This window comes from Lutra lutra, chromosome 2, assembly GCF_902655055.1.
Source record: "Lutra lutra chromosome 2, mLutLut1.2, whole genome shotgun sequence".
Lineage (NCBI taxonomy): Eukaryota > Metazoa > Chordata > Mammalia > Carnivora > Mustelidae > Lutra > Lutra lutra.
The window spans coordinates 101,588,698-101,616,489 of NC_062279.1; the positions used below are offsets into that span (position 1 = coordinate 101,588,698).

Below are 27,792 nucleotides of genomic sequence, written 5' to 3' on the forward strand. Positions count from 1 at the left end.
CTCTCTCCCCCATTTCAAGGGTCATGGCCGAGTCTTACTGATCTCTATAAATCTATAGCATTTAGCATAATGTCTGTCTCACAATCTTTACGATCCATTTTTTTCCCATGAAACTGATGTTCAATCCCTAACAAATGAATTTCTCCAAGCAATGATTCTTCAGATATCAATAAAATGATGTTTGTTCCTGTTCGCAAATGCCTAATACATTTTAATCTTTCCTAAATTAGTGTAAAGTTCACAAAGCAAATGGTGCTGGGAGAGTACATTGTTTCCTGGGCCTCCTTTCTCTTGGAATCCCTCTTCATTTAACTTCTCTTGGTCCTGACAGTCAAAGGCTCTTCCATCTAGGCTTATAAGCCAGAGGGGTTTAAAAGCCACAGGAGGAGGGGCTGTTCAGTTTTAAATAGAATTCAGAAAACCTTGAGAAAGAATGACAATTCTTTTTCAGGAAACTTCCCTGCATATTTCAACAGAAGAGCTTTCCAAATTGGAGATGGTAAAATATTATACCACCAACCAAGTAATAGAAGGTCACTGGCTGGTGTGTAAAAAGATTCACTTGATTTTCATAAAGAGCACAAAAGACTACATTGTATGTATTTAAATCTGAGACTGACAAAAATGCCAGAAGGAAGAAGAAAAGTAGTCAATTTCTCTAAAATCTCATTATTTAAGAATAAATTGCTATGCAAAGAAGCATGGATATTCTTGGCAGCTTGTGAATTTAAGGCCAAGGAATTGCTTCCCTCCTCACCCCTAATAATCAACCCTGCTGAGGAAATATGGTAAGCATTCTGAGTTTGGGCAAGGTACAAAGTTTTAAAATCAATGTGTTTCCGGTATAGGGGGTTAGGGAAAGAACTTAATAAATCAGCTTAGGAAATGCTTCATTTCCTGTGCCCTGTCTGGGAAGGGAAACATAAAACCGGCAGAGCCAGGTGTGACAAAGTCATACACCTGGATGGAAAATCTCTTCCAGCTCTTTCCAAGCACCACTCAGATGATCAGTTTATGCTCTTGTGCTAGAACTTCCTTTTCTAAGACAAATAGAGAGTTTTTGCAGACACGTTCTTTAAGTTAACAAATAGGGTTGTTGGCAGAGGTTAAGGAAATAGTCATGATATAATTATTATCTCTGCTCAAAAGAGAAATTATCCTACTTGGGCCAACTGTTCCGTAGAAAGAAGACACTATTAACAGGCTGGGCTCATTACCAGTGAGGTAGAAGAGCTGCAGTGGTAAGCAGCCTAACCCAGATTTTCAAATTTATATTGACTTGACATCTGTTTGTGAACAGAGTTTTTCATGGCATCAGGATTTCCCTTGCATACTGAAGAGTTATTTACACGCTTGTGCACTGATTTCTGTGGCCCTTCATACTCTTTATTTTAAAAAATCAGATGCTTGGTAACTCTTCTAAGTTAGAATTTCTGGTCTTTAGACCTGTGGCAAATTAACTCTGGAAAAGCCAAGATGTATGATAAGCAATCATGTATGATTTTGAAATGTTTGGGAATGTATCCTAAATTTGTATATGTATTTTGGGAAATTAATGACAAAGATTGTTGAAAGACTATGTCTAATTTTTCCTACACTATTATTCTAAATTGGAATTTTTGTAGGAAGCAAACTTTTGAAAAGAGCACATGCAAAATGAAATTGAACTGATTGTTTTCCAGGGCCCCCCAGAATCAATATTTCCCAACTGTGTTCTTTTATGATAGTTGGTACTTTGGTTTTCACACTTGACAAATCTGTCTTGTATTAGAATTACATATTTGTTTTCTCCCAACAGTACATTTACCACTGTTGGTAAGGACAATCATTGGTAAGGACATCGTTGGTAATCTTAATCATTTATGTATTCTTTGCACTGGTAAGTACTAGGATCCTAATAAATATTCATCAAATTTAATTGCTTACAAAGAATCTCTCAGAAAGGGCTACAGCCATATGTAATAATTTCTTGCAACTGGTCATTAATATAGTCAGAGCTTATAGTGGTTCATATATATCCTTTATTACCAAATTTCTGAAATTTTAGTCCATCTACAAATTTCTGAAATGTTGTGCAAAATGTTGTGTGCATATGTGTAGGTACGCACTTATTTCCGGAGCAAATGTTATTAACTTTAATCAAATGACTCTCCTCTTAACCCGTCCTGCCCCCTCGAGATATTAATATTCACTTCCCCAGGCAGCTTGATCCAGCCTCTCCATTTATCAGAACCAAAAGATAGTTGGGACAAATATAGGCCAACATCTGCAATGCAGTATTTCTGATTACAGCCTTTCACCCATACTTGACAATCTTGTTATTTCTAGGCTTAACGCCTGAGAGGAACATTTTTGAGAAACAGTACATTTGTAACCAGCATTTTACCCCCAGATTTTTATTCTTCAAAAATGCTGTCATGCATTCTCAGTACCCTTATGGTGCCATCAAATAAATACACAGCAAGGCCACTGCACCAGCAAGCATTTCCTTCCCGTGCAAACAAACATCCTCTCCGTGGAGCCTTCTCCACGCACTCTAGGTCAATCAATACCCACGCACCCGACACAGCAAAGGAATTGCTGCATCCAAGTTTCAGGGGAAGGTCCCTGAAGGTAAACTGAGGCTGAGTCCCCTCCCAGTAATTTCTGACCCACCCTGTCAGAGGAATAAGAGAAAACGGTACCTGTGGTGTTGTTACTGCTACAGAGACTGGGCAGAAGAAGACAAAGGATGGTCACTTGAATGAGTTTCATGGTGCTCAAGGATCGCCTTGTGGATCGTCTTAGTGGCGCTTTTCTCCAGAGTGAGACAGGGACAACTCCCTTCCAGCCTGGCGGGGCCTTATTAGCAAATGGAAAAGGTGCGCGGAGTGTGAGCAGCCACTGCCCATTCCCACTTATTTCGGGGGCTCTGATAAAGAACGGGAGGAAATACACACACTCCCTTTGGGAGTTCAGCAGAGAGGAGATTTATTGTTTCAGTGCCTTACAGGAACTTTTTTTTTCTCTTCCTTTGGCAGCCACGTGTGTTTTTGTTACTCCATTATTTTGTTCTTCTTCAACAAAAAGGTCAGGGCGGGTTCTGAACAGAAACAGATCTTTCTTGAGAATGGATCATACAGCTTTCTAACTTTTGTTTTGAAAGTGTGTTTCAGAGTGCTTATAAAAAGAGCCTTATTAACCAGAGACTCGCTTTGGAAAAAGAGGCTTTAATCGCCCGAGGGTTAAAGTTTAGAGCAAAATGCACAAGGAATCAACTTTTCTTCCTTCTCTCCAACTTGAAAGCCAGAAGAGCAAAGACCACCTTCTGGAGATCAGTGCCAAACCGTATTAAATAGGTCCTGCTCTGCTCTCGAGTAAGCAAAAAGACTTCTTAGGGATGTCCAGGGAGGTTTTTCAGGCTATGTCTAATAGAATTAAGCAACAATGTGACCATTCACTGCTCATTCCTGGCTTTTATTGGTGGAATTCGATGAAGAATAAAGAAAAATTAGTTACACAAGAATCCCCTGCTTTTGGAAACTAGCATTGGGTGTTTTCATTGCCCCAGCTGTTGCGGGGACAGTGCGCGCCCCTGAGCAGCCAGACTGGCCCCGCCCAGCTCCTACTATGGATCCGCCCTGCGCGACACCCCGCAGAGCCACAGCAGGCTTGAACTGTATCCTGGGATACAGTTGATCTTATGCTTCCATTAGCACGATGTACCCTAAGGTATGAGAAAAGCTCAGGAAAGTTTATTTTGGGAGGAGTGGGCTGGGAATGCTCAAAAATTTCTCCATATAAATTAATAATTGCTTCTTCACTTTACACCATTTCCGCTTAGGGACGTTTTCATAGGATGCTCTAATAGCAAATAGCGAGGAAAACTCCCCCACCCTGACCCTCCACATTTCACTGCTGCACTATGCTGAGGAGAACTCATTAAAAAAGTGGTTAGAGCAAGTCAACTGATCAAAATATCCCAAACACTAGCTTGTTTCTTCCTAAACTATACCAAGTCTCAGAAGAAGCTCCAAGTTTATATTTTGTGGATAAGCAAGACTGGATTTTACCCTCTCTTCTAATTAATTTTCTAAAACAGACCGCCTTTGGACTTGTTACTTTATTTGGCATATCCTGGATAGTATAAAGATAGTAATGTATGTGAATAGTTGTCACATGCGCTTACCAGAAATAAACTGAGGTGTGGCCATGAATTCACAGTGGAGCACTCACATTGCCTCACTTCCTGCTCCTTGCTCTGCCTAACTGTGGAGTTCTCAGCACACAGCGTCACCACTAATGTTGACCATGCTTGTTGCTATGCTGGTCCCAAGGGCATTTTGACTTCTCAACCCTAACTGCTAGGCATTTCCATGAAAAAGACTAGATACCTATTTCAAGAATGCTTGATAATAGAATATGATGTCTATTTAAAAGACAGGACCTAACAAACAAAATTTTTTTTTTTGTGGATAAAATTTTTGTTTTTGTGGATAAAAACAAAAACAAAAAACACTAAAATTAAAACCTAAACTAAGAAAATTCATTTTTAACAGTATGGAGGTTCCTCAAAAAGTTAAAAATACAACCACTTTATGATGCAGCAATTGCACTATTAAGAATTTACCCAAAAGATACAAAAATGCTGATGTGAAGGGATACATGCACCCCAATGTTTAAAGCAGTATTATCTACAATAGCCATATTATAGAAAGAGCCCAAATGTCCACCAACTGATGAATGGGTAAAGAAGATGTGGTGTATATATATATATATATAAGGAATATTACTCAGCCATAATATTACTCATCCATTTGCATTGACATGGATGAAGCTAGAGAATATAATGCTAACCAAAATAAATCAATCAGAGAAAGACAAATACCATGTGATTTCACTCATATGTGGAATTTAAGAAACACAACAAATGATCATCGGGGGGAAAAAAGAACAAGGAAAACAATGAGAAAAATTCTTAACTGTGGGGAACAAACTGATGGTTACCAGAGGGGAGTTAGGTGAGGGAATGGGGTAAATAAGTGAAGATTTAAGGAGGGCACTTGCTGTAATGAGCACTGAGTGTGTTAAGTGTTGAATCACTAAATTGTACACCTGAAACTAATATTACACTGTATGTTAATGAACTGGAATTTAAATAAAAACAAAAAGACAGAAAGAGAAGAAAATAATTTTTTTAAGAGAGAGTTTTAGAGAGAGAGAGAGAGAGAGCAAGAAAGCATGCACGAGCTAGGGGAGAGCAGAGGGAGAGAGAGAGAATATTAAACAGACTCTCTGCTGAACTTAGAGTCAGACTTGGGGCTCAATCTCACAACCCTGAGATCATGATCTGAGCTGAAATCAAGAGTTGAATGCCCAACCAACTGAACCACCCAGGTACCTGAAGAAATCATTTTTAAATGGCTTAGGCAAGAAAAAAAAAAAAAAAAAAAGGAAAAATAAGAGTGATATGTTGGGTCAGTTTTGTTAACAGATCAGAAGGTATTTTTAAAGTAAAATAATTCATTAAAATGATGGTGATTGCCAGAAGAGATAGATCATTTGCATAAAATAGGAAGTATATGTATATTTGTACATACATTTAATACTTAGATATATTTCCAGATATGTGTATGTGAGAGATATTAGATACAGGCAAATTGAACATATAGTACATGTGATGAGTAGGATGTATTACTTAATAAGCGGTTTTTAACAAGTTGTTAATCATTAAAATAAATACAGTTAGGTCCCTATTTTGCTTCAAATACCAAAATAAAATTTTTCTATGTTAAAAAATTAAATGTGACCAACAAAAGCAAGATTCTAGAAGAAAACATGGGTGATTATTTGCATATAGCTGGGTTGGTGAGGACATTTTATGTATGACACCAAACGGAAGATTTGATCTGTTCCCTTTAGGTCAGGAACACGCCAGAGATGCCCACTCTCACCACTGTTATTCAGCATGGTACTACAAGTGCTAGCCTCAGTGATCAGATAACAAAAAGAAATAAAAACCATTCAAATTTGCAAGGCAGAAGTCAAATTCTCACTCTTCACAGATGACGTGATACTTTATGTGAAAAATCCAAAACACTCCACCCCAAAATTGCTAGAACTCATACAACAATTCAGCAATGTGGCAGGGTACAAAATCAATGCACAGAAATCAGTTGCATTTCTATATACTAACAATGTAAATGAAGAAAGAGAATTTAAGGAGTCAATCCCATTTACAATTGCACCAAAACCCATAAGATACCTAGGAATAAACCTAACCAAAGAGGTATAGGATCTGTACTCTAAGAACTACAAAACACTTATGAAAGAAATTGAGGAAGACACAGAGATGGGAAACCATTCCATGCTCATGGATTGGAAGAAGAAACATTGTTAAAATGTCTATGCTGTCCAGAACAATCTGCACATTCAATGCAATCCCTATCAAAATACCATCAACATTTTTCACAGAGCTGGAACAAACATTCCTAAAATTTGTATGGAACAAGAAAAGATGCTGAATAGCCAGAGGAATGTTGAAAAAGAAAACCAAAGCTGAGGACATCACAATACCTGATTTCAAGCTATATTACAAAGCTGTGATCATCAAAACAGCATGGTACTGGTGCAAAAATAGACACACAGATCAATGGAACAGAATAGAGAACCCAGAAACGCACTCTCAACTGTCCGGTCAACTAATCTTCAACAAATCAGGAGAGAATATCAATGGCAATAAGTCAATCTCTTCAATAAATGGTGCTTGGAAAATTGGACAACCACATGCAGAAGAATGAAACTGGACCATTGTCTTATACCATACACAAAGATAGACTCAAAATGGATGAAAGACCTCAATGTGAGACAGGAATCCATCAAAATATCAGAGGAACACATAGGCAGCAACCTTTTCAACCAGCCACAGCAACTTCTTACTAGACACATCTCCAAAGGAAAGGGAAACAAAAACAAAAAATGAACTATTGGGACTTCATCAAGATAAAAAGCTTCTGCACAGCAAAGGAAACAGTCAATAAAACTAAAAGGCAACCTATGGAATGGGAGAAGATATTTGCAAATGACATATCAGATAAAGGGCTGGTATCCAAGATCTATAAGGAACTTATCAAACTCAACACCCAAAAAACAAATAAACCAGTCAAGAAATGGGCAAAAGACATGAATAGACACTTCTCCAAAGTAGACATATAAATGGCCAACAGACACGTGAAAAAATTCTCCACATCACCTGTCATCAGGGAAATACAAATCAAAACCACAATGTGATACCTCCTTACACCAGTTAGAATGGCTTAAATTAACAAGACAGGGAATGACAAATGTTGGTGAGGATGTAGAGAAAGAGGAACCCTCCTACACTGTTGGTAGAAATTCAACCAAGGCAGAGGAAATTCAACCCTCCTACACTGTTGGTGGAAATTCAAGTGACTTGATCAGCCACTCTAGAAAACTGTATGGATATCCTTCAAGAAGTTAAAAATAGAGATACCCTAGGACCCAGCAGTTGCACTACTGGGTATTTACCCCAAAGATATATATGTAGTGAAAAGAATGGGCACCTGCATCCCAATGTTCATAACACCAATGTCCACAATAGCTAAACTGTGGAAGGAGCTGAGATGTTTGTAGGGGAAGAAAGTGAAATGGAATCGGAAGAAATCAGAGAGGGAGAAAAACCATGAGAGACTCTTGACTATGGGAAACAAATTGAAGGTTGTGGAAAGAGAGGTGTGTTTGGGGTGGGGTAACTGGGTGATGGACATTAAGGAGGACATGATGTGATGAGCACTGGCTGTTATATGCAACTAATGAATCACTGAACACTCAGTAAAAAACTAATGATGTACTATGTGTTAGCTAATTGATTAAAAAAAATTAAAATACTTTTGGCACAACAATACACCCTAAGATGAAAAGGCAAATGAAAACCTTGTAAAAAAATACAAAATAAAAATTTGATATCTTTAATATGTAAAGACCTCTTGCTAATCAACAATAAACCAATGACTCTATAACTGAAAGACAGACAAAAGAACATCACAAAAAAAGAAATAGAAGGTTTCACAGAAAACCTTCACAGAAGGTTTTTTTTTCTTTTCAAAACAAATATTTAATATCTTAACTTTGCCAGGAAAGAAATTTAAATAATAGGTACTTATTTTTGTTGTAGACTTGATCATTTCACAAAGGTGACAAAAAAAAAAAAAAAAAACACAACAAAACCCAGTTCTGTGAAATTCGATGAAAAGCACTGGAAATCTTCAGCTCTCCACTTTAATGGCCAAAGATACCACACAGACCTGTGCAATGTCATCATATTCATATGTTTTCTTTAAGAATGTGTCTGTGAGTCTTAAGCCAGAGACACTATGCAGTCCCTGTACTGAAGACAGCAGAGAAAGGGCAAGGCAGAGAGAAGAACTGGGATGCAGCTTTCCAAGCTGTCTTCCTGAAATGCCACACCGGTGCATAGAATTTGTATTGCACATTTCCAAAACCAGATCCATTGTCCTTTCACTGCAATTTATTATTTTACAGGTAATATGAAAAGGTTCTTTTCATATTACCATATTGCCATATGCCATATGCCATATTCAAATGGGAAAAAAATGTATTCATGTCATTAGAAGTCAAGAAATGGATATTCAGTAATTGAGATAATACTTTTTGTCTATCAAACATAACTGGTTATATTTTCTGGCAATATCCAATTTTGATGAATGCTCAAAGAAAGTTACTGTCTTATTCTTGGGGTATGAATTTTCTGGTTTATTGCATATGAGAGAAAGAAAATGTCAGCAGTGGCTTATCTCTAGATAGTGAATTATGGATAGTTTTTATCTTATATTTGTGTCTTTAAAAGATTTTGTAGAGGAAATGTATATATTTCTATCTTTAAACAAATAAACAAAGCCCTTATTTTACTTGATACTTTTAAAAATTCAATTTAATTTTGAGGCAATATTTATATAAAAATTTTGTATTCCAATATACTGGAATGCTTGAATATTTTTTAAGATTTTTCTTTATTTATTGAGAGAGAGAGATCTCTTAATAGAGGAGGAGGGAGAAGTAGAGTGCCCTCTGAGCAGGGAGCCTGATGCGGGACTTGATGCCAGGACTCTGAGATCATGACTCGAGCAGACACTTAACTGACTGAGCCACCCAGATGCCCCTGGAATGTTTGAATTTTTAGAAAGTGTGTGATTTAAGAGAACTTTAATGAAAGAAAACAGGCAAAGAGAGATAAACCACCCTAACCTGAGAGATAAAAAGATGTTTTTGCTTTTATTTTTACACAATATGTCTTCTGTATTCCTTGTCTAATTTGAAAGATAAGCTCTTGTGAAGTTCTGCAAGAGCCATCTCAGAATTCTTTCCAAACACACATTAAGGCTGGTCGCTGCCATCTTTGACACTGAAGAAATTGTATAATGAAGCCTCCAACACTGATGAGTTTATGTTAATTCCTATGGTGCTTAGAAAATTTCAACTGGCACCATTACTACACCCTCAAATTAAACTTCCTCCCAATACTTGTCTTCTTTTTCTCTGCCAGCTTGTCACTGAATAAAATCATCTAAAATGGAAGGAATGTCAAAAAACGATCTCATAAACTGGCAAAGAACATGAGTCCTGGGTTCAAATTCTGACTCCCTCCCTTAATCATATGTGTCTTGAGTGAGTTACTTGACCTTTTTATGCTTTGGATTTACAAGGGGAAAAATGGGGATAATCACTATGGCAACTATGAATGTTATTCAGAGAATTAGGTGACAGTTCAGAAAGTCTTCTAAAAGTATATATTGAAACAAATAACCTTAAACTTCTAGAATATTTAGGCTAAAAGAAATTATCTTAGTTCAGTGATATATATTCAGGTTGTTAGCATTTTATACAAACCGTCTCATTCTAGAATGATTAACCAGTTTCCTAAGAAATGGTGCAAATCCCAAAATATTGCTGAGATCAGATTAAATAGATTTCTAACTCCTATTTTCAGGGATTCATTCCATGTTCCACTTTAAGGTACTTTAAATATCAAGTACTTTTTTCAATGGAGGTAGAAACTAATAACTTACTTTTATTACTTGCCTATCTGAAATGGGACTCATGGAATCTTCTGAAGGTATTGAGATCAGAGCTGAAGACAGAGAGATATTTAGGGCCCATGATACTGGAGATATTAAGTCCCCATCCTACACAGCCAAATGGACAATAAGCATCAGTAATGGGCAGGCCTTGCCATTTCGCCTAACTTATGCCAGTAAAATATTTTCCTTAATTACTGTGTTTCTTTTAAAGTCAACTTCCAGTGTCCCCAAACGAGTACTGTTTCATATTGTTCAAGTGAAAGAAGATATGACAAACTTATTCTTGAAGTTTCGAAAGATTTTATCTTTCACATTCGCCAATGGTTCATCACAATTTTACTACTCAACCTATAAAGACAGTCCTCTTACCTCAAACTAACTCCTTAATTTGATAGTGATCTATCTTTCTGGATCTTTCTTGAACTCAGAACCCTGAGATGGAACCTGAGCTGAGATCAAGAAGTCAGATGCTTACCTGACTGAGCCACTTAGGGGCCCAGATAGGAATCAATCTCTTAAGGTTTTTGATACATAAAGACATGAATAAAAGCACAATAGTTCAGAGGTAAGATATATAAAAAGTTACTTTAATACAGATATTTACATAACATTGTCATTTGTCAGGAATCCCCTTGACAAATGACAAATGAGCCTGCATGTCAACAGTTGAAATGATTGGAACCCATTACTCTTTGAGGCAGCCCATTCTTTCGTTCAACCACTCTTCTTGTTGAAAAGTTTAACCACCTTTTCTTCATCCTTATCTGCTTTAAGCATTCTGGAAATCACTTCATAAATTGTTTTTTTAATGTAAAAAATTGAGTTGAAGAGTATTTGTTCCATTAATTATAGAGATCATATTAATAAGAAAATGAGATTTTTCTAAGAACTTTTTGGGAATAAAATGGAATGTAATGTATTTTATTATATCTACAAAGCACAGGTATGATGATTTCCATAAAGTTCTGGAACATATAAATGAACTCAGAAATAAACAGGCAAGTATAAAGTTCTTTAATAGTTTACTTAACTTTCCATTTAGTTCAGTTGTTGCCATATACATGGCATGACCAGGATTTCTGCTCAGATGTGTCATTTTTGGTGTGCCAGAAATAATAGTGTCTTAGGGAAATATTATTTTCTAATGTCAAAAGACACCCTTAGTGTGCTGTATATACCAGGAATTTTTCACAGGTATGTTCATACAAAAGTATGACATGTAAGTGAATTGCATCTAAGTTAACTTCACTTTTCACTTGATAAATGACCCATCTAGTTTTGCTAATTAACCTATCTAGACTTTACTTCTTTTTGTTCATTCATTTTAGTTTTTATTCTTAGTTTTCCAAATCCTTTTTTGCACTGTTCATCTCAGTGGCCAGTTAGTAATACTCAAGAGAATTTTTCACAGGACCAGATCTGAACCAGTTTAAAAGCATGATGAAGTGATTTATTTACTTCTCCTTTCTAAACTTCCAGACAGGGGTGACTCGGTGCCTCAGATGGTTAAGCATCTGCCTTTGGCTCAGGTCATGATCCCAATTGAGCCTTGCGTTGGGGTCCCTGCTCTCTCTCCCTCTACTGTTCCTCCTGTTTGTGCTCTCTCACTCTCTCTGTCCAATAAATAGAAGTCTTCAAAAATAAATAAAAATAAAAAATAAACTTCCAGACAAATGGGGATTAAAGCTAATTATCTAAAAACTGTGGGCTTCCCCCCCCCTTTCTTTTTCCAAATAAAGAAAGCCAACTGTAGGCACAGCTTTTGGGTATTCATAGAAACCTATAAACTTACAGTTAGGATGGAGTCTCTGTGCTGGCTCATTCCTCTTAATAAACCACTTTCTACACATAACTCAGCTAAAGAGTTACCTTACAGGTGCCTGTGTGGCTCAGTTGGCTAGGCAACTGCCTTCAGCTCAGGTCATGATCCCGGAGTCCTGGGATTGAGTCCTGCATCAGGCTCCCAGCTCTGCAGGGAGTCTGCTTCTCCTCTGCCCTTCTCCTGTCTCATGTTCTCTCTCACTCTCTCTCTCCCCTTCTCTCAAATAAATTAAAAAAAAAATCTTAAAAGAAAAAAAGAGTTACCTTATTAACTCTTTATATTTCATTCCTAATCTTCTTTGGTCATTCCCTTCCAGGATTCTGACTTTTAACCTAGTATATGCTCCTCAGAAGAGACTCTACCTAGAGGTGTTCTAGTTTGGCTTTCTCCTGGATGTTGTATTTCAGTTCAATATTCTGCTAACCTGTGGAGAGATTTCCCAGATTACTATGTTCTATATCATCCTATCCTGATTATTGTCAAGGATGAGATCTGTAGCCAAGATTTTAACTGCTTACTGAGTGCCCAACTTTTTGTATTAGGTAGGTTCATGTGGCTGGTTCTGGCCAGAGGATATATGGAGAGTAATATGTATTCCTTCTCTGCATAAAAGAGAAAGTGTGAATCTTCTATGCCTTATATTTCTCTTCCATGGCAAACTTTGAGACCATGGATTCCTATGGTGCCAGTCTGGATCTCTGAGTGACTGTCTGGAGCAGAATCCTCCACCTCCAAACCATAGATCTGCTCTGAATTTGTTTCAGCAACACACAAACATTTACTGTATTAAGCCACTGAGACTTCAAGTTTATTTGGTTACCAAAGCCTATTGTGTTCTGTGAAGGATCCTATTTATTACATTCTCTTGGAAATCTTGATGTGATAGAATTAAGATCAAATCGGTCATACTTTGCAGACATCATCAGCCTCCTATACTAGACAGCAAACTCCTCAATGGCAAAGTATTTTTCTTGGTCATCTATCCCCATAGGTTAGCAGAGTTACTGATACAAAATATTTAAATTTTATGTCAACTATGTTGACTCTTCAGTTCTGATCTTAAACCTTTAGGAAGGTCTTATACTGAATCCTAGTTTCTCTCCTCCATTTACCTGCTCCATTTTTTCCTGCAACAATAAAATGCAATGGAAATTTTATTGCTCCAGTTGAAGGCCCATTATTAGTTCAGGAGGTGAGTGGGGAGAAAGGAGGTCCAGACAGTTTTTTAGAGATTCTGTGTTTCCTCATTTTGCTGAGAGAAGTTAGTATGTCATGAAGACTTTGGCTTTGGGGGCAAATAACCTTAGATCAGCCATTTTCTCAAGTTAACAAAGCCCTTTAATCTTTAATGGAGAAAAATGGAGAAAAAATAATTTTCTTAAGGAGCTGTTGAAATAATACATGCTGTCATATATGTAAATTACCTGAAGTAGTTGATACTCCTCCCATTCCAGTGCTGTTATGTGGCACTAAAATGGAAGTAACTTTTTCTTTGAGTCTTATTTTACTCATCTATAAAATGACTGTGACAGTTCTTATTTCTGAAACTATCAAGTGGATAGCTTTGTTTCAAATATTAAAGATGATTTAAATAAAGCTATTCTAATACTCTTTAGTTTCTATATAAAAATAAGATACTCTCTTTTCAGTTTTCTGAAAATTAAGAATATGTTTCATAAAGCAATGCAAATAGTTTTAGGAACAGGGTGTTAACAATTAAGAACATGGCCATTATTAAATGTGTTGCCTTGCCAGAATGCAAACAATTTTAGCAAAATGCAAATGGTCTTTGCACCAAACTTCTCAAAATAAATCATTTCCATTTCATCACCAAATAGAATTGTTTAAAAATGTTTTCAACTTCATTAAACTAGCATTGACTTAGTGTTTTCTCATCCTGTACAACTAAACATAAAAATATCTTGGATTAACAACAAAGCTGGGACCGAATTCAACCCATCCTTCCAAATCCAGACTTTGGTCAGAGGAAATGACATAGTAATGGCTTTCACACGCAGCTGATTGCTGCAACACAGCACATTTCCAACCATAGAATTCAAATTTCCTGCTTTAGGAGGTTTTAGATTCTGATATCCAGGACTGGTTTGACCCTAGAGCACAGGCAGTGGTGCGCACAGTTATCCATGAGTTGTTGTTGTTTTTTTTTTAAGATTTTATTTATTTATTTGACAGACAGATCACAAGTAGGCAGAGAGACATTCAGAGAGAGGAGGAAGCAGGCTCCCTGCTGAGCAGAGAGCCCAATGTGGGGCTCGATCCCAGGACCATGGGATCAAGACCTGAGCCGAAGGCAGAGGCTTTAACCCACTGAGCCACCCAGGCGCCCCTATCCATGAGTTTTTATATCAAAATTACTCTATGGAACTTTTTAAAAACATATGTGTTTAAGGGGTATCTGGGTAGCACAGTCAGTTAAGCATCCATCTCTTGGTTTCAGCTCAGGTCACAATCTCTGGGTTCTGGGATCAAGCCCAGCATTGGGCTTCATGCATTCAGAGCAGAGTCTGCTTGAGTTTCTCTTTCCCTCTCCTTCTGCCTCTCCCACTCATGCTCTCTCTCTTTAAAAAAAAAATTAAAAATTTTAAAAAAAGTATATGTTTAAGCCTGACCCATAAAATTTCTATTTAAGAAGTCCAGGGTAGGAGCCAGGCACGCATATGAGAAAAAAAATACGTATACTGGTGATTCTGGTGGTTACCCTCAGTCATTAACTACTAATTTATAATATTATTTTAAAAGATTTTTTTTTTTAATGTGTGTTTGCTACTGTTTAAAAGGAAGCAGCTGAATTTTCTGATCCTCACTCTTGGCATTCATTCCAAAGTCTCATATAAGATTCTGTAAGTGTTTCTAACTGACTCCTATCAAACCTTCTCAACATCAGTATAATGAAGTTTTAAAAAGCAGCAACAGAGGCCCCCTGGGTGGCTCTGTGGGTTAAAGCCTCTGCCTTCGGCTCAGGTCATGATCCCAGGGTTCTGGGATGGAGCCCCACATCAGGCTCTGCTCAGCGGGGAGCCTGCTTCCTCCTCTCTCTCTGCCTCCTCTCTGCCTACTTGCGATCTCTATCTGTCAAAAAAAAAAAAAGCAGCAACAATATTTCAGAAACTCACTTCTACAGAATGTTTACTGCTTTGGATTAAAATATGAATTCCATTTATATTGTCAAACTCACAGCTAATTAAACCTGGCTTGATCTTTTCAAGTGGCAATGACTCCAGTCTATGGGAAAATATAATTAGTTTTTATGATTTTAAGCCCTTAAATCCCAAATATTCCAAACTGCCTTGAATAATCCTTCGTGAATCCCATCCTGGATCTCATTATATTTGCATCCTGAATTATGGAAAAAGAATATAAAATACCTCCAAATTTTGAGGTTATGGTTTCAGATTTTTTTCCTTTCTGTTTGGTCAAGGTGCTTTTTTGTGAACACTCAGATTTGAGAAATGGTGACCAAGGTGTAATTCCATTAGAATGTGATTCTGTCTCATCTGTTTAATCACGTATTATGTTTTATTTCATGCTATCCCAAGTAGAATTCTCTTCCAGGAAAAACAAAAACAAAAACAAAAACATGTTGATCCATAATACAAGTGTCTCAGATGCTTAGCAGTAATTATGTTCTATTTAAATTAATAAAATTAGCATTTGTGTTTTCTATACAACCAGTGTCTTTTGGACATGACTAATTTATTAATTCTCCGGATCTGACAAATTTGAATTTCTGCATCTAGGAAATCAAAAACCAGATGCTGATCCATTGTGACCCAACTAAGTCATGCCTCTGTGAAAGCCCTGCCTGCGTGCCACTGGAAAATGTCTCTATTTTTATTGTTGTTGTTGCTGTTTCTGTCACACACACACACAAAAAAATCAAATTTCATTATCCAAGGCATTTTATAGAACATATTGCTGTCTTCTTTTTTTTTTATTTTCCTCAAATAACTATTTTAAGCTTCAAGAATGGCTCACTAAGCCTTGAATTTAGTTGAAATTTAATTTAATGAAATTAAATGAAAAAGTTCACATTTTTCTTTAAAATTGCTTTCTTGTTTTTATAAACTCTGATGGTGGTTATTTTGTTTCTTTAAGTACCATCCCATTAATGCTCTGATTTTTAAAAATCATTTATTTCTAAAGAAAGATGGTTTTTGTTATGTACTTTTATTCACATTAAAACACTTTTGGTGAAACCTCATTGCACGTTGTGGAGAAGCATAAATAATAAACACAACATTCTCACAATACCATAGCCCTATGTAAGGTGTAATCATTGCTTGCATTATAATCAAGTGCTTCATCCAGAAATTTTTCTTTACAGTCTTCTTTTACACTCCAAAAATAAGAAGATTCTAGAAATTTCATAACTGATATTGGTCTTGAATTGAGTAGCTCTGAATTTACAAAACTGATTTGATTTTTTAAAAATAATTTCTGTCAAAAATAAATAAAAGAATTTATGTGAAATTCTATAGCAGGCTAGGCATACTTGATCTTAATGGCTACTTTGTCTCACTAGCTATCCTGTTAGTTTGCTTTTTCTTGAGTGTAATTTTTGGAAGACATTTATAGTTTATTGAGAAGAAAAGAGGAAAGTTGTGAGTGATTTTAAAGGGTAGCTTACAATTGTTGAAAACAACAAGATTTATCCACACCAATTGCTTGTCTCAATTCCCAATATTAACTTCTGGAAAATATCTTAATTTGGTATTTTAGAATGTTTAAATGGATTACAAGACTAAAAATATGGCAGAAAAAAAAAAAAACAACCAAAAAACAAGAAAGACGTTTAGATGTGGAAAGACAAAAAAGAGAAAACACAATGCTTCTCTAAGTGTGGTGGTGTACTGTAAGCATAAAAGTCACCAGGCATGCTTGTTAAAAAATAAAGAGCATGCATTTTGTCTGGGCTAGATAGTCAAAAATCTCTAAAGTTAAGACCCTAAAAATTGTATTATTGAGAGGCTCACATATGTAATTCTTATGCATGCTGAAGTTTTGGAAGAGCAGCTGTGTTTTGTGTGTGTATGTGTGTGTTCATTTTTGTTTGCTTATTTTCCCCAGGATTTACTGCGTGTTCCCATATCGGACATTCTGGATCAGCACCAAAATAAGAGAGTCCATCAATACTCAGGATGCAGCCTTGCCCTGCACATGTCCTCTCTAGCTCATTAGTAACTGTAGGAATGTTGTTGAGGAGTGAAGCAAAAGGGAATGCTTCCATTTACTTAAATGCTGACTTAATGATTTTATTTGATAGAGAAAACAAAGCCTCTTTCGCTACAGACTCAGACATATCCCTAAGTTCAGACTTGCATTATAGTAAAACATGTGTTTGGGGAAATTTGTTCATAGGTAGACCTGAGGTTGAGATGAGTAATTGTCTTATAGAAGGAAGTGATTTGCTTGATTATTACAATGATCTGAGACTCTTGGGGGGCAAGGACTATTTATAGAGCAGAAACACTGACATTAGGAAGATCTCATTGGAATTTGAAAAGAATTCATAGACTACTGAATCTTTGTGTTTTTTGTTTTTTGGACATGTGCTTATTATGTTGGTTATCATTTTGTGCACAGAAGACAAACTTAACTTCTGAAAGGAAATAATAGAGCTTGTCCCTTTTGTTTATTTTCTTCATGATGAAAATATGAAAAATAGATGCACTTGCTACATCAAACATAAATTCACTTTCCCCTTGATGTTTCAGGACACAAAAGATTTAGAAGACAAAATATGAGGTTCCGGGCTAATGGCCCTTAAAGAGACCATGCAGAGCCTCTGCTCTGCAGGAGGCCAAATTTCCTCTCCCTTACCATTCTCCCCCAGTCTTTATTCTGCAAGAAAATACACTGATGGATGAGACTTCTACCAAACACAGATCTGGGGGCAGAAGCAGATTTACCACAGAACTAATGAAATTTGTGCTTCAGAGAGTTTCACTTGCATATGCTAATTTCAAGGTCATCTGGGTGGGACTTAAGAATGCTTTCAAGTAGTTATATGTTTTTGCTGTAAAATTTGCAAAAGGAAGATGTTTTAAGTGCATCACTTTAGACTATTGTCTCTCTGTCCATTTCCCTTCCTCCCCTTCTGGGTAGTATTGGAATGGATATTATAGGGATATAGATGATAAGGAGAATTTGAGTTGGGAATTTAGTTAAGATTTAATGGTATATATTTTTTTATGGCTTACTGTCATTTCTATGTACCACAAGTTACAGCTATCTGTTCCAGTGTACTGGTGTCTTTTAAGAATGTTTTTGTTGGTCACTGCATTTATTGGCCTTGTGTTATGCATGAATGGGCAAGGCCTGTTGTCTGACTATAATTTGAATGTGTTTATGGCTCTTAGTACTAAAACTTTGTGGATTGTAGAAGCAAAGCAATGTTTGAAATGTACAGAGTTGGATGCAGTTTGTGGATAATTCGTCTAATCATCAGATTATATGTTCACCATGTGGTTCCCTTTGTTCTTTTCTGTAAGGAAAACACTTCACTTATTAGATACCATGTATTCAAGCATAAGTGCAGGTAATTTTTTTGATAAGCATCATAAGAAATAGAATTTATCAAGTTGCCTGCATTTATCAGATTAATATAACAAAAAGCAAGTGTACATATATGTGCACTCATGTGTTTAAGAACTTCAACTATAAGTATGTAAAACAAATTTTGTTCAACCACATTAGAGACTAAAGATCTTTGTCTTCCCTTCTCCCTGTAAAGAAATGGTTTTATAAAGTTTTGTCATATGAAAAATTATTATAAAACCAAACATAGAAAACAAGTATTACAGAATTGTGTTGTTTTGTGACATTTGTGATATTTGTCAACTTTTAAAATTTGTAATTTGCTGTACTTTTTTCTCTTATTCCAAATGAATAATTACCTTCCAACCTTTCCTATTTTCCTTAAAAATAACCATCATACTTTATAACTTCAGGCCCATAAAATCTTGTCCTTCCTGGGGGAGCTAAATGGAAGATGTGAAAATGTCTAAAATGTCTAAAATTCAACTAAAAACTAATGTGGTTCTCAAAAAAGTCTCAAAAATTGTATAGGGTAGCATGGAATTATACCAAGTCTCTCTCTTTCTCTCATTTTCTCTCTCTCTCTCCTAATACCTCCTAAGCACACACATTAGACACACACACACACACACACACACACAACACACACAAACACAGGCTGTCTAGGCTTTTCATACATCAGAGAACAGACGGATATTCTCTACATTCAACTTTGTAATTGGCATAAATCACTAAGCCTCAGTGAGAGAATTCTACAAGAACTTTTTTTGCCTCTCTCCACAAAAGGCGAAATAATACTTCCCTTCTATTGACTCCAAATGTACTTGGAAAGTTTACACTTCTCAAGCCTCTGTGTCTTTAAATGATCTGCCCAGCGCTTCTGAGAGTAATCTTTAAACTCCTCTTATATTTCTGTCCTTGATTGTTTTGCTGAAGATGCTAACTAGGAATACACCTCAAAACCATGCAGAAGAAAATTTCTTTTCCCTCTGGGAAAACTGCAAGGAAGATACCCCTTGATCAGATAAATGGATCATAGAACTAAATCTATGAAACTAGTAAGTGGATTTGTTTTTTGTACATAGCTTTCGAAATAAAGAAAAATCATTCAGCTGGGTGAGTTTATACTAAGAGAAACTTGAGGTCTTTATTTAGTCCAACAACACTCCTACCAAGTCTCAGAAGCTATATAGGTCTGTGTCAGGATCTGAACCAGCCTCCCTGTTCTCATTTCAGCATTTTTCTGGTCACAGTCCCATACCTTATCTAGAATTCCAGCAAGAGGTAGCAGGACTGTAATAGCCATGGATAAAGACTCAGCATCACAAAATTAATTCAGGGCTTAAAATCTAGATGAGGTTCAGACTTGTGGATATTTTGGAATTCTCAGAAGAACTGGAGTAAAAAAAAATGCAGCAGTTTATGAAGATTAAGTCATCATTTGTCCAGCAAATATTCTTAAGTACCTGTTATGACCCCATCGCTGGTGTAGGGACTTGATATAAGACAATGGACAGGATATATTAGTACTTGCCCAAATGGTGTCTATGGGTGAAAGCAAATCTTTATTATTTTAAAAGTAATTAATAATATTTAACTACTTATTGTATTTGCTTAACCTGCCATAAATACTGCAGACTGGTGGCTTAAATAATAGATATTTATTTCTCATAGTTCCCAAGGGTGCAAGTCTAAGGTCAAAATGTTGGTTGATTTGGTTCCCAGTGAGGACCCTTTTACTGGCTTGCAGAGGGCCCATTCTCATTGCGTCTTCACATGGTGGGTCAGAAAGAGTGAGCTCTCTAGTGTCTCTTTTCCTAAGGGCACTAATTTCATCATGAGGACCCAACTTCATGACCTCATCTAAACTTAATTACCTTCCCAAAGCCCCATCTCCAAATACCATCATATTGGAGCTTGGTGCTTCTGCATATGAATTTTGAGGGGACATAGTTCAGTATGTAACAGTTATTTAATTAAAAATATAGAAACATAATTATAAATATTTAATTATTAAAATGATCACTCATAGTTATGAAGAGAGTTATAAGAGAAATATAAATTATGCAATGGAAATATACAACAAATTAAGTCAATTCTAGACTTCCATGGACAATGGCACAGAAGGAGGAGCCTAGGCTCACCTCATCCCGTGGATACATGCAGGTGTCACCCACGTCAGTATAAATAACCCAGAAAATGACCTGAAAACTGATAGAAAACCCTCTACAGCTAAATGTAGAGAAAAGACCAAATCAAAGAGAATAGGAGGGTCAAGACACGGTTGGGTCAGGAGCTAAATGGATGCTCAGGACTGTCTGTAGCAGGGAGGGACACTGGATCACAGAAAGGGGGGAGGAATAGACACCACCCCAAGTACCCCAGGCATGAGGAAGCCACACTGGTAAGATGAATCCCTGTAACATTTGGCTTTGAATACCAGAGGGACCTAACTTTGCAAATTCTTACAATTAGTGGGGTTTAAAACTTGAAACTTTAAAAATCTGGGAGAGCTGGAAGGTGAGAAGAAACTGAGTCCATCTCCTTAAAGAGACAGCATAACAAACTGTCCTGCTGAGTTCCAGCATGGAAACTGTAGCTTGAAAAACGCCTGGAGTATACAGGAAGGAGATTTATTTACTAATCTCAGAGTGTGTGCTAGAGGGGCAGGGACCTTTAGGAGACTTCTCTGAGAATAAAGGAGCTGGTGGGCACTCTTCCCTCCCCCACCCCCAGCCTAGATTCAGGGGAACCTGTGAGAACCAGTGTAGCAGGAACCAGTATAGATCAAACACTCTCCATTTAACTTGCTAATAGTGTCCCTAACCCCATGCTTTTTTGAGGAGCAGTCTTCTCCATCCTGGCCTCAGCAGTTTTGCCAGGCAGCTGCAGGTCCCTTCCCATCCACAGCAGGAGTACGTCCAAGTGACACCACAGTATGGTATGTGCAAATGTCCCCCACAGGGGCCAACACCACTCCAAAGTGACTCCTGCCTGGGAGAGAGGAAAATAACTACATAGGACAGTTGGCCTGTGGCCACAGCAGTGGGCTGGGGGGCAGATATCTGGTCTGACTTGCAGGCCTCCCCTACCAAGGAAAGCTTCTCAGGCGACAACACAGCGAAAGCACTGTATAGTTTGGTGCTACTGCAGCTCTAGCAAATGCCTGGTCTTATTCAACTCAAGCTCAAGGCAGCTGCAGACTAGTCCACTAACAACACAGGGACCAAACCCTGACCAAACAGGAAAGAAGAGCCATTTCAGATGATTGGCCTAAAGGCAAATGCAGCTCAGTCACAATGGTGTGCACACAACACACATAAGAGACACCCAGGAAGTGCCAGATTCTGGTGAACAGGGGACACTGCACTGCAGGACAGTATAGAACCTCTTCTTCCCAAGGCCACTACTTTCAAGAGCAGGAGGTGTAGCTGACATTCCTACACATAGAAACAGACACAGAAAGTTAGGCAAAGTGAAGAGACAGAGGAATATGTCCCAAATGAAAGAACAGGACAAAATCACAGCAAGAGAAGATAATGAAATAGAGACTAGTAATACACTTGATAGATAATTTAAAGTAATGGTCATAAAGATATTCACTGAACTGGACAAAAGAATGGAGGACCTCACTGAGACCCTCAACAAAGAGACAGAAAACATAAAAAAGAAATAATTGGAGATGAAGAACTCAATAATGAAATTAAAAATAATCTAGAGGGAAGAAGTAGTAGACTAGAGGAAGCAGGAGAACAGACCAGTCACCTGGAAGGATATAGGAATGGAAAGCAATCAAGCTGAATAGGAGAGAGAAAAAAGAATCATTGAAAAATGAAAATAGACTTAGGGAACTCAGCGACACCATCAAACATAATAACATTCACATAATAGGGATCCCAGAAGGAGAAGAGAGAGAAGAGAGGCCAGAAAATTTATTTGAATAAATGATAGCTGAAAACTTCCTGAAGCTGAGGAAGGAAACAGATATCCAGATCCAGGTGGCACAGAGAGCCCCCCCAAAATTAAACTGAGGTGGTCCACACCAAGACACATAGTAATTAAAATGGTAAAATGTAATGATAGAGAATTTTAAACACATCAAAAGAAAAGAAAACAGTGACATTACAAGGGAAACCCCATAAGTTTATCATCTGATTTTTCAGCAGAAATTTTGCAGGCCAGAGTGAATGGAACAATATATTCAAAAGTCTGAAAGACAAAAAAACAAAAACAAACCTCCTCCACCCACCCCCCAAAAAACCCTACAACCAAGAGTACTCTACCCAGCATAGCTATCTTTCAGAAGAAGGAGAGAGAAAGAGTTTCTCAGACAAACAAAAATCCAAGGATTTATGATCACTAGATCAGACCTACAAGAAAATATTAAAGGGGACTCTGAATGGAAAGGAAAGACCATAAACAGGAGTAAGAGAAGTGAGAAGCATAAAAGAAGTAAAACTAAGTATATCTATAATAAACAGTAAAGGGATTCACCAGATAAAAGAATCTAAACTATGGCACCATATATGTGATGGGGAGGAGTAAAAATTTAGTGCTTTCAGAATGGGTTCAAACTTAAGTTATCATCAACTTAATACAGACTGCTATATGTATAAGATGCTATATATAAATCTAATGATAACCACAAATCAAAAACTGGTAATTGATATTCAAAAAATAAGAAGAAATGAATCCAAGTATATCATTAAAGACAGCAAACCATAAAAGAGAGCAAGAAAGAAGAAAGAACAGTGAAGAACTACAAAAACATTCACAAAACAAGTAAAATGGCAGTCAGTCCATACCTATCAATAATTACTTTGAATGTTAATGGACTAAACACACCAATCAAAAGACACAGAGTGATAGAATGAATTAAAAACCAAGACCCATTTATATGCTGCCTATAAGAGATTCATTTCAAATTTAAAAACACATGCAGATTGACAGGGAAGAGGTGAAGAACATTGATTACCCAAAGAAAAGTGAAAAGAAAGCATTATTTCTATCAAATAAAATAGACTTTAAAACAAGGACTGTAACAAAATACAAAAAAGGACCCTACATCATAACAAGGGGACAATCGAACAAGAATTTTTAACAATTGTAAATATTTATGCAGCCAACACGGGAGCACCCAAATACAGAAAATTGCTAATAACAAACATAAAGGAAGTAATTGATAGTAATATAATAATAACAGAGAAGTTTAACATACCATGTACATTAGGCCACAAAATAGGTCTCAACGAATTCACAAAGACTGAAGTCATATTATACACCTTTCCTAACTACAATGCTATGAAACTAGAAATCAACCACAAGAAAAAATCTGAAAACACAAATACATAGTCACCAAATGACTCTGAAAAGTCAAGTAAGTGAAAATTGATAAATATTATTTGGGTTTAGGACCATGGAAGTCACCCATGACTATCCTGGGGGCCAGTTGAATATAAAGTTGAGTCTAGTTTGAAAACCACATATCAGGGTTAACAGGATGTAAAGAAGAGACTCAGTATACAGACAACCATTTCAAAAGTTTATGAAGAGTTGAAGAGGCAGGAATAAATTTGAGAAGCTATAAGGCTGTATCAGCCATAAATACTATATGACTCATGTTTCTTGGGGACTGTCTGCCTCTCAGATCCTTGGCCTCAATGCAGGCCAACCAACTCTGATTGACCAACACAGGTTCCTCATCTGGGTTTGATCAGTCACTTGTCCTCGGAGCACTAGACGCTTCCTCATGGCTACTCTATGCAGCCAGGCTGACCAGTTGCACCACTGGATTTTCTGGCTTCTTTTATCACTTCTGAACTTGGATGAATCCTAACCACACTAACAGATTCCAGTGTGGACTCTGGCATCCAAGAGTACCAGACCTCTGAGACTCAAAAGAACAGAGAAGTTAACCCCTAGAGGGCCACACATTGCCCAGTTGAAAATATGGGCCGGAAGGGACTTAGGCAAGTCAGTTCCCTCATTTTTCTTTATCCCCAGGACTATTAAGGGCACATTTTCTTCTTGTTGCCTGTCCAGAGATATTGTAGGTGTCAAATGGTCATTTCTGTCAAGCAATCTGCTATATATATACTTTAGAGCTGATACTGAAGGGGTTGCTCTTTGCATCTCATTTGATGTTGCTTTATGTGCTAACTTGCCTCACTATTTTTTTCTTCTTAAATACAGCATCATCAGTACTTGAATTTTTGTATCAGGCTCTCAAGTTTATAATAAACCTGAGCTAATAAAGGGGAAGGGTCCAGGAGAATTTCTTTGTTTTGTTTTTATTTTAGATGGGGGAATACCTGAGCATATTTCATAGTGGAGAGAGAAGGATCTTGTCAGGAAGAAAATGTTGAAGATGAAGGAGAAAGGGAGAATCATCACTGGGGTGTAGTTTTGAAGTTATGAGGCAGAATGGACTCCATAGCATGAATGGAAAGGGGAAACGAAGTTTTGTTGAGCTCAGGCTCTCTACTCAATGATGGGGATATATTATTATTATTATTATTATTATTCCTCACAACATCTGCTGAAGTAATTCTCATTGTTGTCCTCATAGTTCAGATGAAGAAACTAATGATTAGAACTCAGGAATTTTCCCAAATCAAACTGAATTTAAGCGGAGGAGACAGAACTGTATTTCAAAGCATCTATTTCCAGAGCTAATATTCTCACTCACTGTATTTTACTACTTGTCTTTCATTGGGAGAAGATCATTTCCCCATTGTGATTAGAAGAAAGGGAGAGGTTTGGCACAGATATGATGCTTGTGGTGAAGAGGTGAGGGAGTTCCCGTCAGATTGCTCCAAATTTCCTAGTGGCCAGAGCCACAGTTAATGCAAGTGGGAAAAGGTAGGAGAAAGTGGAAAAAGGTGGAAAATAGGGAGGGATAGGGAGGGAGCTTTCCTTCTATCAGAATTTGTCTCAGAGAGCTTTTGTCTCCTGTTCTCTACCTTAGACAAAATCTTAGATACTTCTTATGTTTTGTGAATCTTTAGATAGATAAGAATTAAAGACGAATCAAGGGATGTCTGGGTGGCTCAGTGGGTTAAGCCTCTGCCTTCGGCTCGGGTCATGATCCCAGGGTCCCGGGATCAAGCCCAGCATGGGCTCTCCACTCAGCAGAGAGCCTGCTTCCTCCTCTCTCTCTGCCTGCCTCTCTGCCTACTTGTGATCTCTGTCTGTCAAATAAATAAATAAAATCTTTAAAAAAATAAAGACGAATCAATTCTAAGGTTTTGATAAAATTCAGATGGGAGCTATTGTTAGATATATAATCATTTTTTTCAATTAAAAATTTTTGTGTGTGTGTCTACAGGGTGCTGAAGTTCAAACCTTAAGTTGTCTGTTTTTTTCATCTAGGAAAAACTTGTATTTGTTGGCAGGTTTGTGAATATGCAGCTCAGATGCCCTATCCAGTAAGTGTTTCAGTCTGAAGGGTCAGAGATCAGGCTTGGAATTCTGGTGTGTTAGTTAGCACATTCCCATCTAATTTTCCATTCCCAAGAAGTGGAAAAGCTTGAGTCATTTAGTGATAAGAAGCTTCCTAATGGTGACAAACAAGTCTTCTAGGGCAATACACAGTAGTGTTAGACCTAGCAAGAAGGGAGAAGACAGGCCATAAGGAGTCATTGTTATGAGAATTAAAAGAAGATACCATGATCTTCAACTGATTAATGTCACTTCCTCAGAAATACCTGGTTTTTCGAATGTGCTGGGCACAGGAAGCCCCAGAGGTGTTTGCTAAATGCCAAATCCTGAGTCCAACTCAGGACCTAACAGGTAAGCAGTGCCCCAGAATCTTAACGTTTAGTGAATGCCACAGCTGATTCTATTATAAGTTGTCTGTAAACCAAACATGAACATTGTTATAGAACATAGCCTATAATAATAATTTTAAAAACCCCACAAAATTAGCTTCTAAGTTATCAAATTGGTGAAAGCGAGACACTAAAATCCCTGCATTTTCCTACAGGAAAAGTTTATGCTCACTTTCAGAGTCTTTTTCTTTGTACTTTAAACAAATGTATAATACCATTGCCTGATTATTCATTTTAAGTTTCTATAATTGAATCAAAACAGCAATTAGAAGAAAGAAAGATGCCTGCTAGAACCAGGGAAGCTGAAGTGTGATAATAAGAACTAACAGCTGAGAGTCTGTCATGGAATGAGGAAAACAAGAGCTATTTCCAAAAGCACATAAGAGTGCGGAAAGAATTACAGCTTAGGACCTCCTTAGGTAGGGGTAAGCCGATCGCAGGGCTTCCCGAGTGTATCACTGCATCACAGACTCATAATGTCCTTGAGTTAATAATGAAAGATTCAGTTGTTTTTAGTATACTCTGTTTAAGACTTCAAGGAGGTGTAATGAGTCTTAGAAAAATTTAGATGCACAAAAATAATATTAAATATAGATTAGAGTAAATCTCAGGCATTGGGGAAATTAACAGAAGCAGAAAAGCTTATTCCCCAGAGAAATGAGATAAATACTTTCCGTGTGGATAGTGGTGCAATAATGCCTTTCGGTTGGACCTGGGGCTGGTCTGGCATAGGAAGTGGTCTAATGGGTTGTGTCATAGTTTGTATTCAAGGTGCCAGGAACTGGGGAGGACTTGTGCCTGAGAGCGCACAGGGCAGTGAGAGTCTGAGAGGAAAGACACACCAGTGTATGCTAGAGCTTGCTAACTCCGAGGGCAGTCTCGGGACCAGCAGCGGCAACATCACCCGGGAGCTTGTTAGAAGTGCAGACGCTCAGATCCCACTCCAGACCTCCTGAGTCAGAACCGGAAGTCTGACAAGATTCCTATGCACCTTCTGTTTGAAAAGTCGTAAATTAGTGAAAGTTGGGATTTCAGCGTGAAAGGATGTAGTCGACGACGAAAATCTGAGTTCAGAGTTCGGTATAACAAAGAAACTGGGAATTCAAAAGCAAGTTCAAATTCTATAAAACTGCCAAGAATAACTCAGGGGTATCCATATAGCTCTTAAAGAGAAGGCATGGGTGATCAAAATCATAAGCAGGGCAGATATCTTGCCCATATTTATGTTAAAAATCTTACAGCTCATCTCAAATTTTCTCTAAAGTGTTTTTACTGTAACATAATGTAAATATTTAATAATGCACAAATATTTAAAAATGCACAAAATTTTAAAGCTATTTTAATGAGGTGAAATTTATATGCAGTAAGATCCATGATAACCTTTGACAAATGTGTAACCCATACAATTACCCCTCTTGTCAGGACATACAACACACTCATCAGCCCAAAATAATTTTCATCCACATAGGCAACTGCTAATACACAC

The 27,792-nt window shown here is 37.3% G+C and overlaps 2 protein-coding genes across 3 annotated transcripts in view; one reads left to right on the top strand and one right to left on the bottom strand.

Annotated features, from left to right (window-relative positions):
* Positions 1 to 2,929, bottom strand: part of EMCN (endomucin) — a 105,159-nt gene extending 102,230 nt beyond the window's left edge. The window contains exon 1 of one of the 2 annotated variants that reach the window (XM_047718080.1): positions 2,685 to 2,929. In XM_047718080.1, coding sequence (XP_047574036.1) covers positions 2,685 to 2,754 — 70 coding nt within the window. In that variant the 5' untranslated portion in view covers positions 2,755 to 2,929. The remainder of the gene's footprint in view (positions 1 to 2,684) is intronic. The other variant, XM_047718081.1, reaches the window with a different exon arrangement.
* Positions 1 to 27,792, top strand: part of LOC125094113 (ADP/ATP translocase 2-like) — a 422,319-nt gene that overhangs the window by 372,780 nt on the left and 21,747 nt on the right. The window lies entirely within an intron of this gene.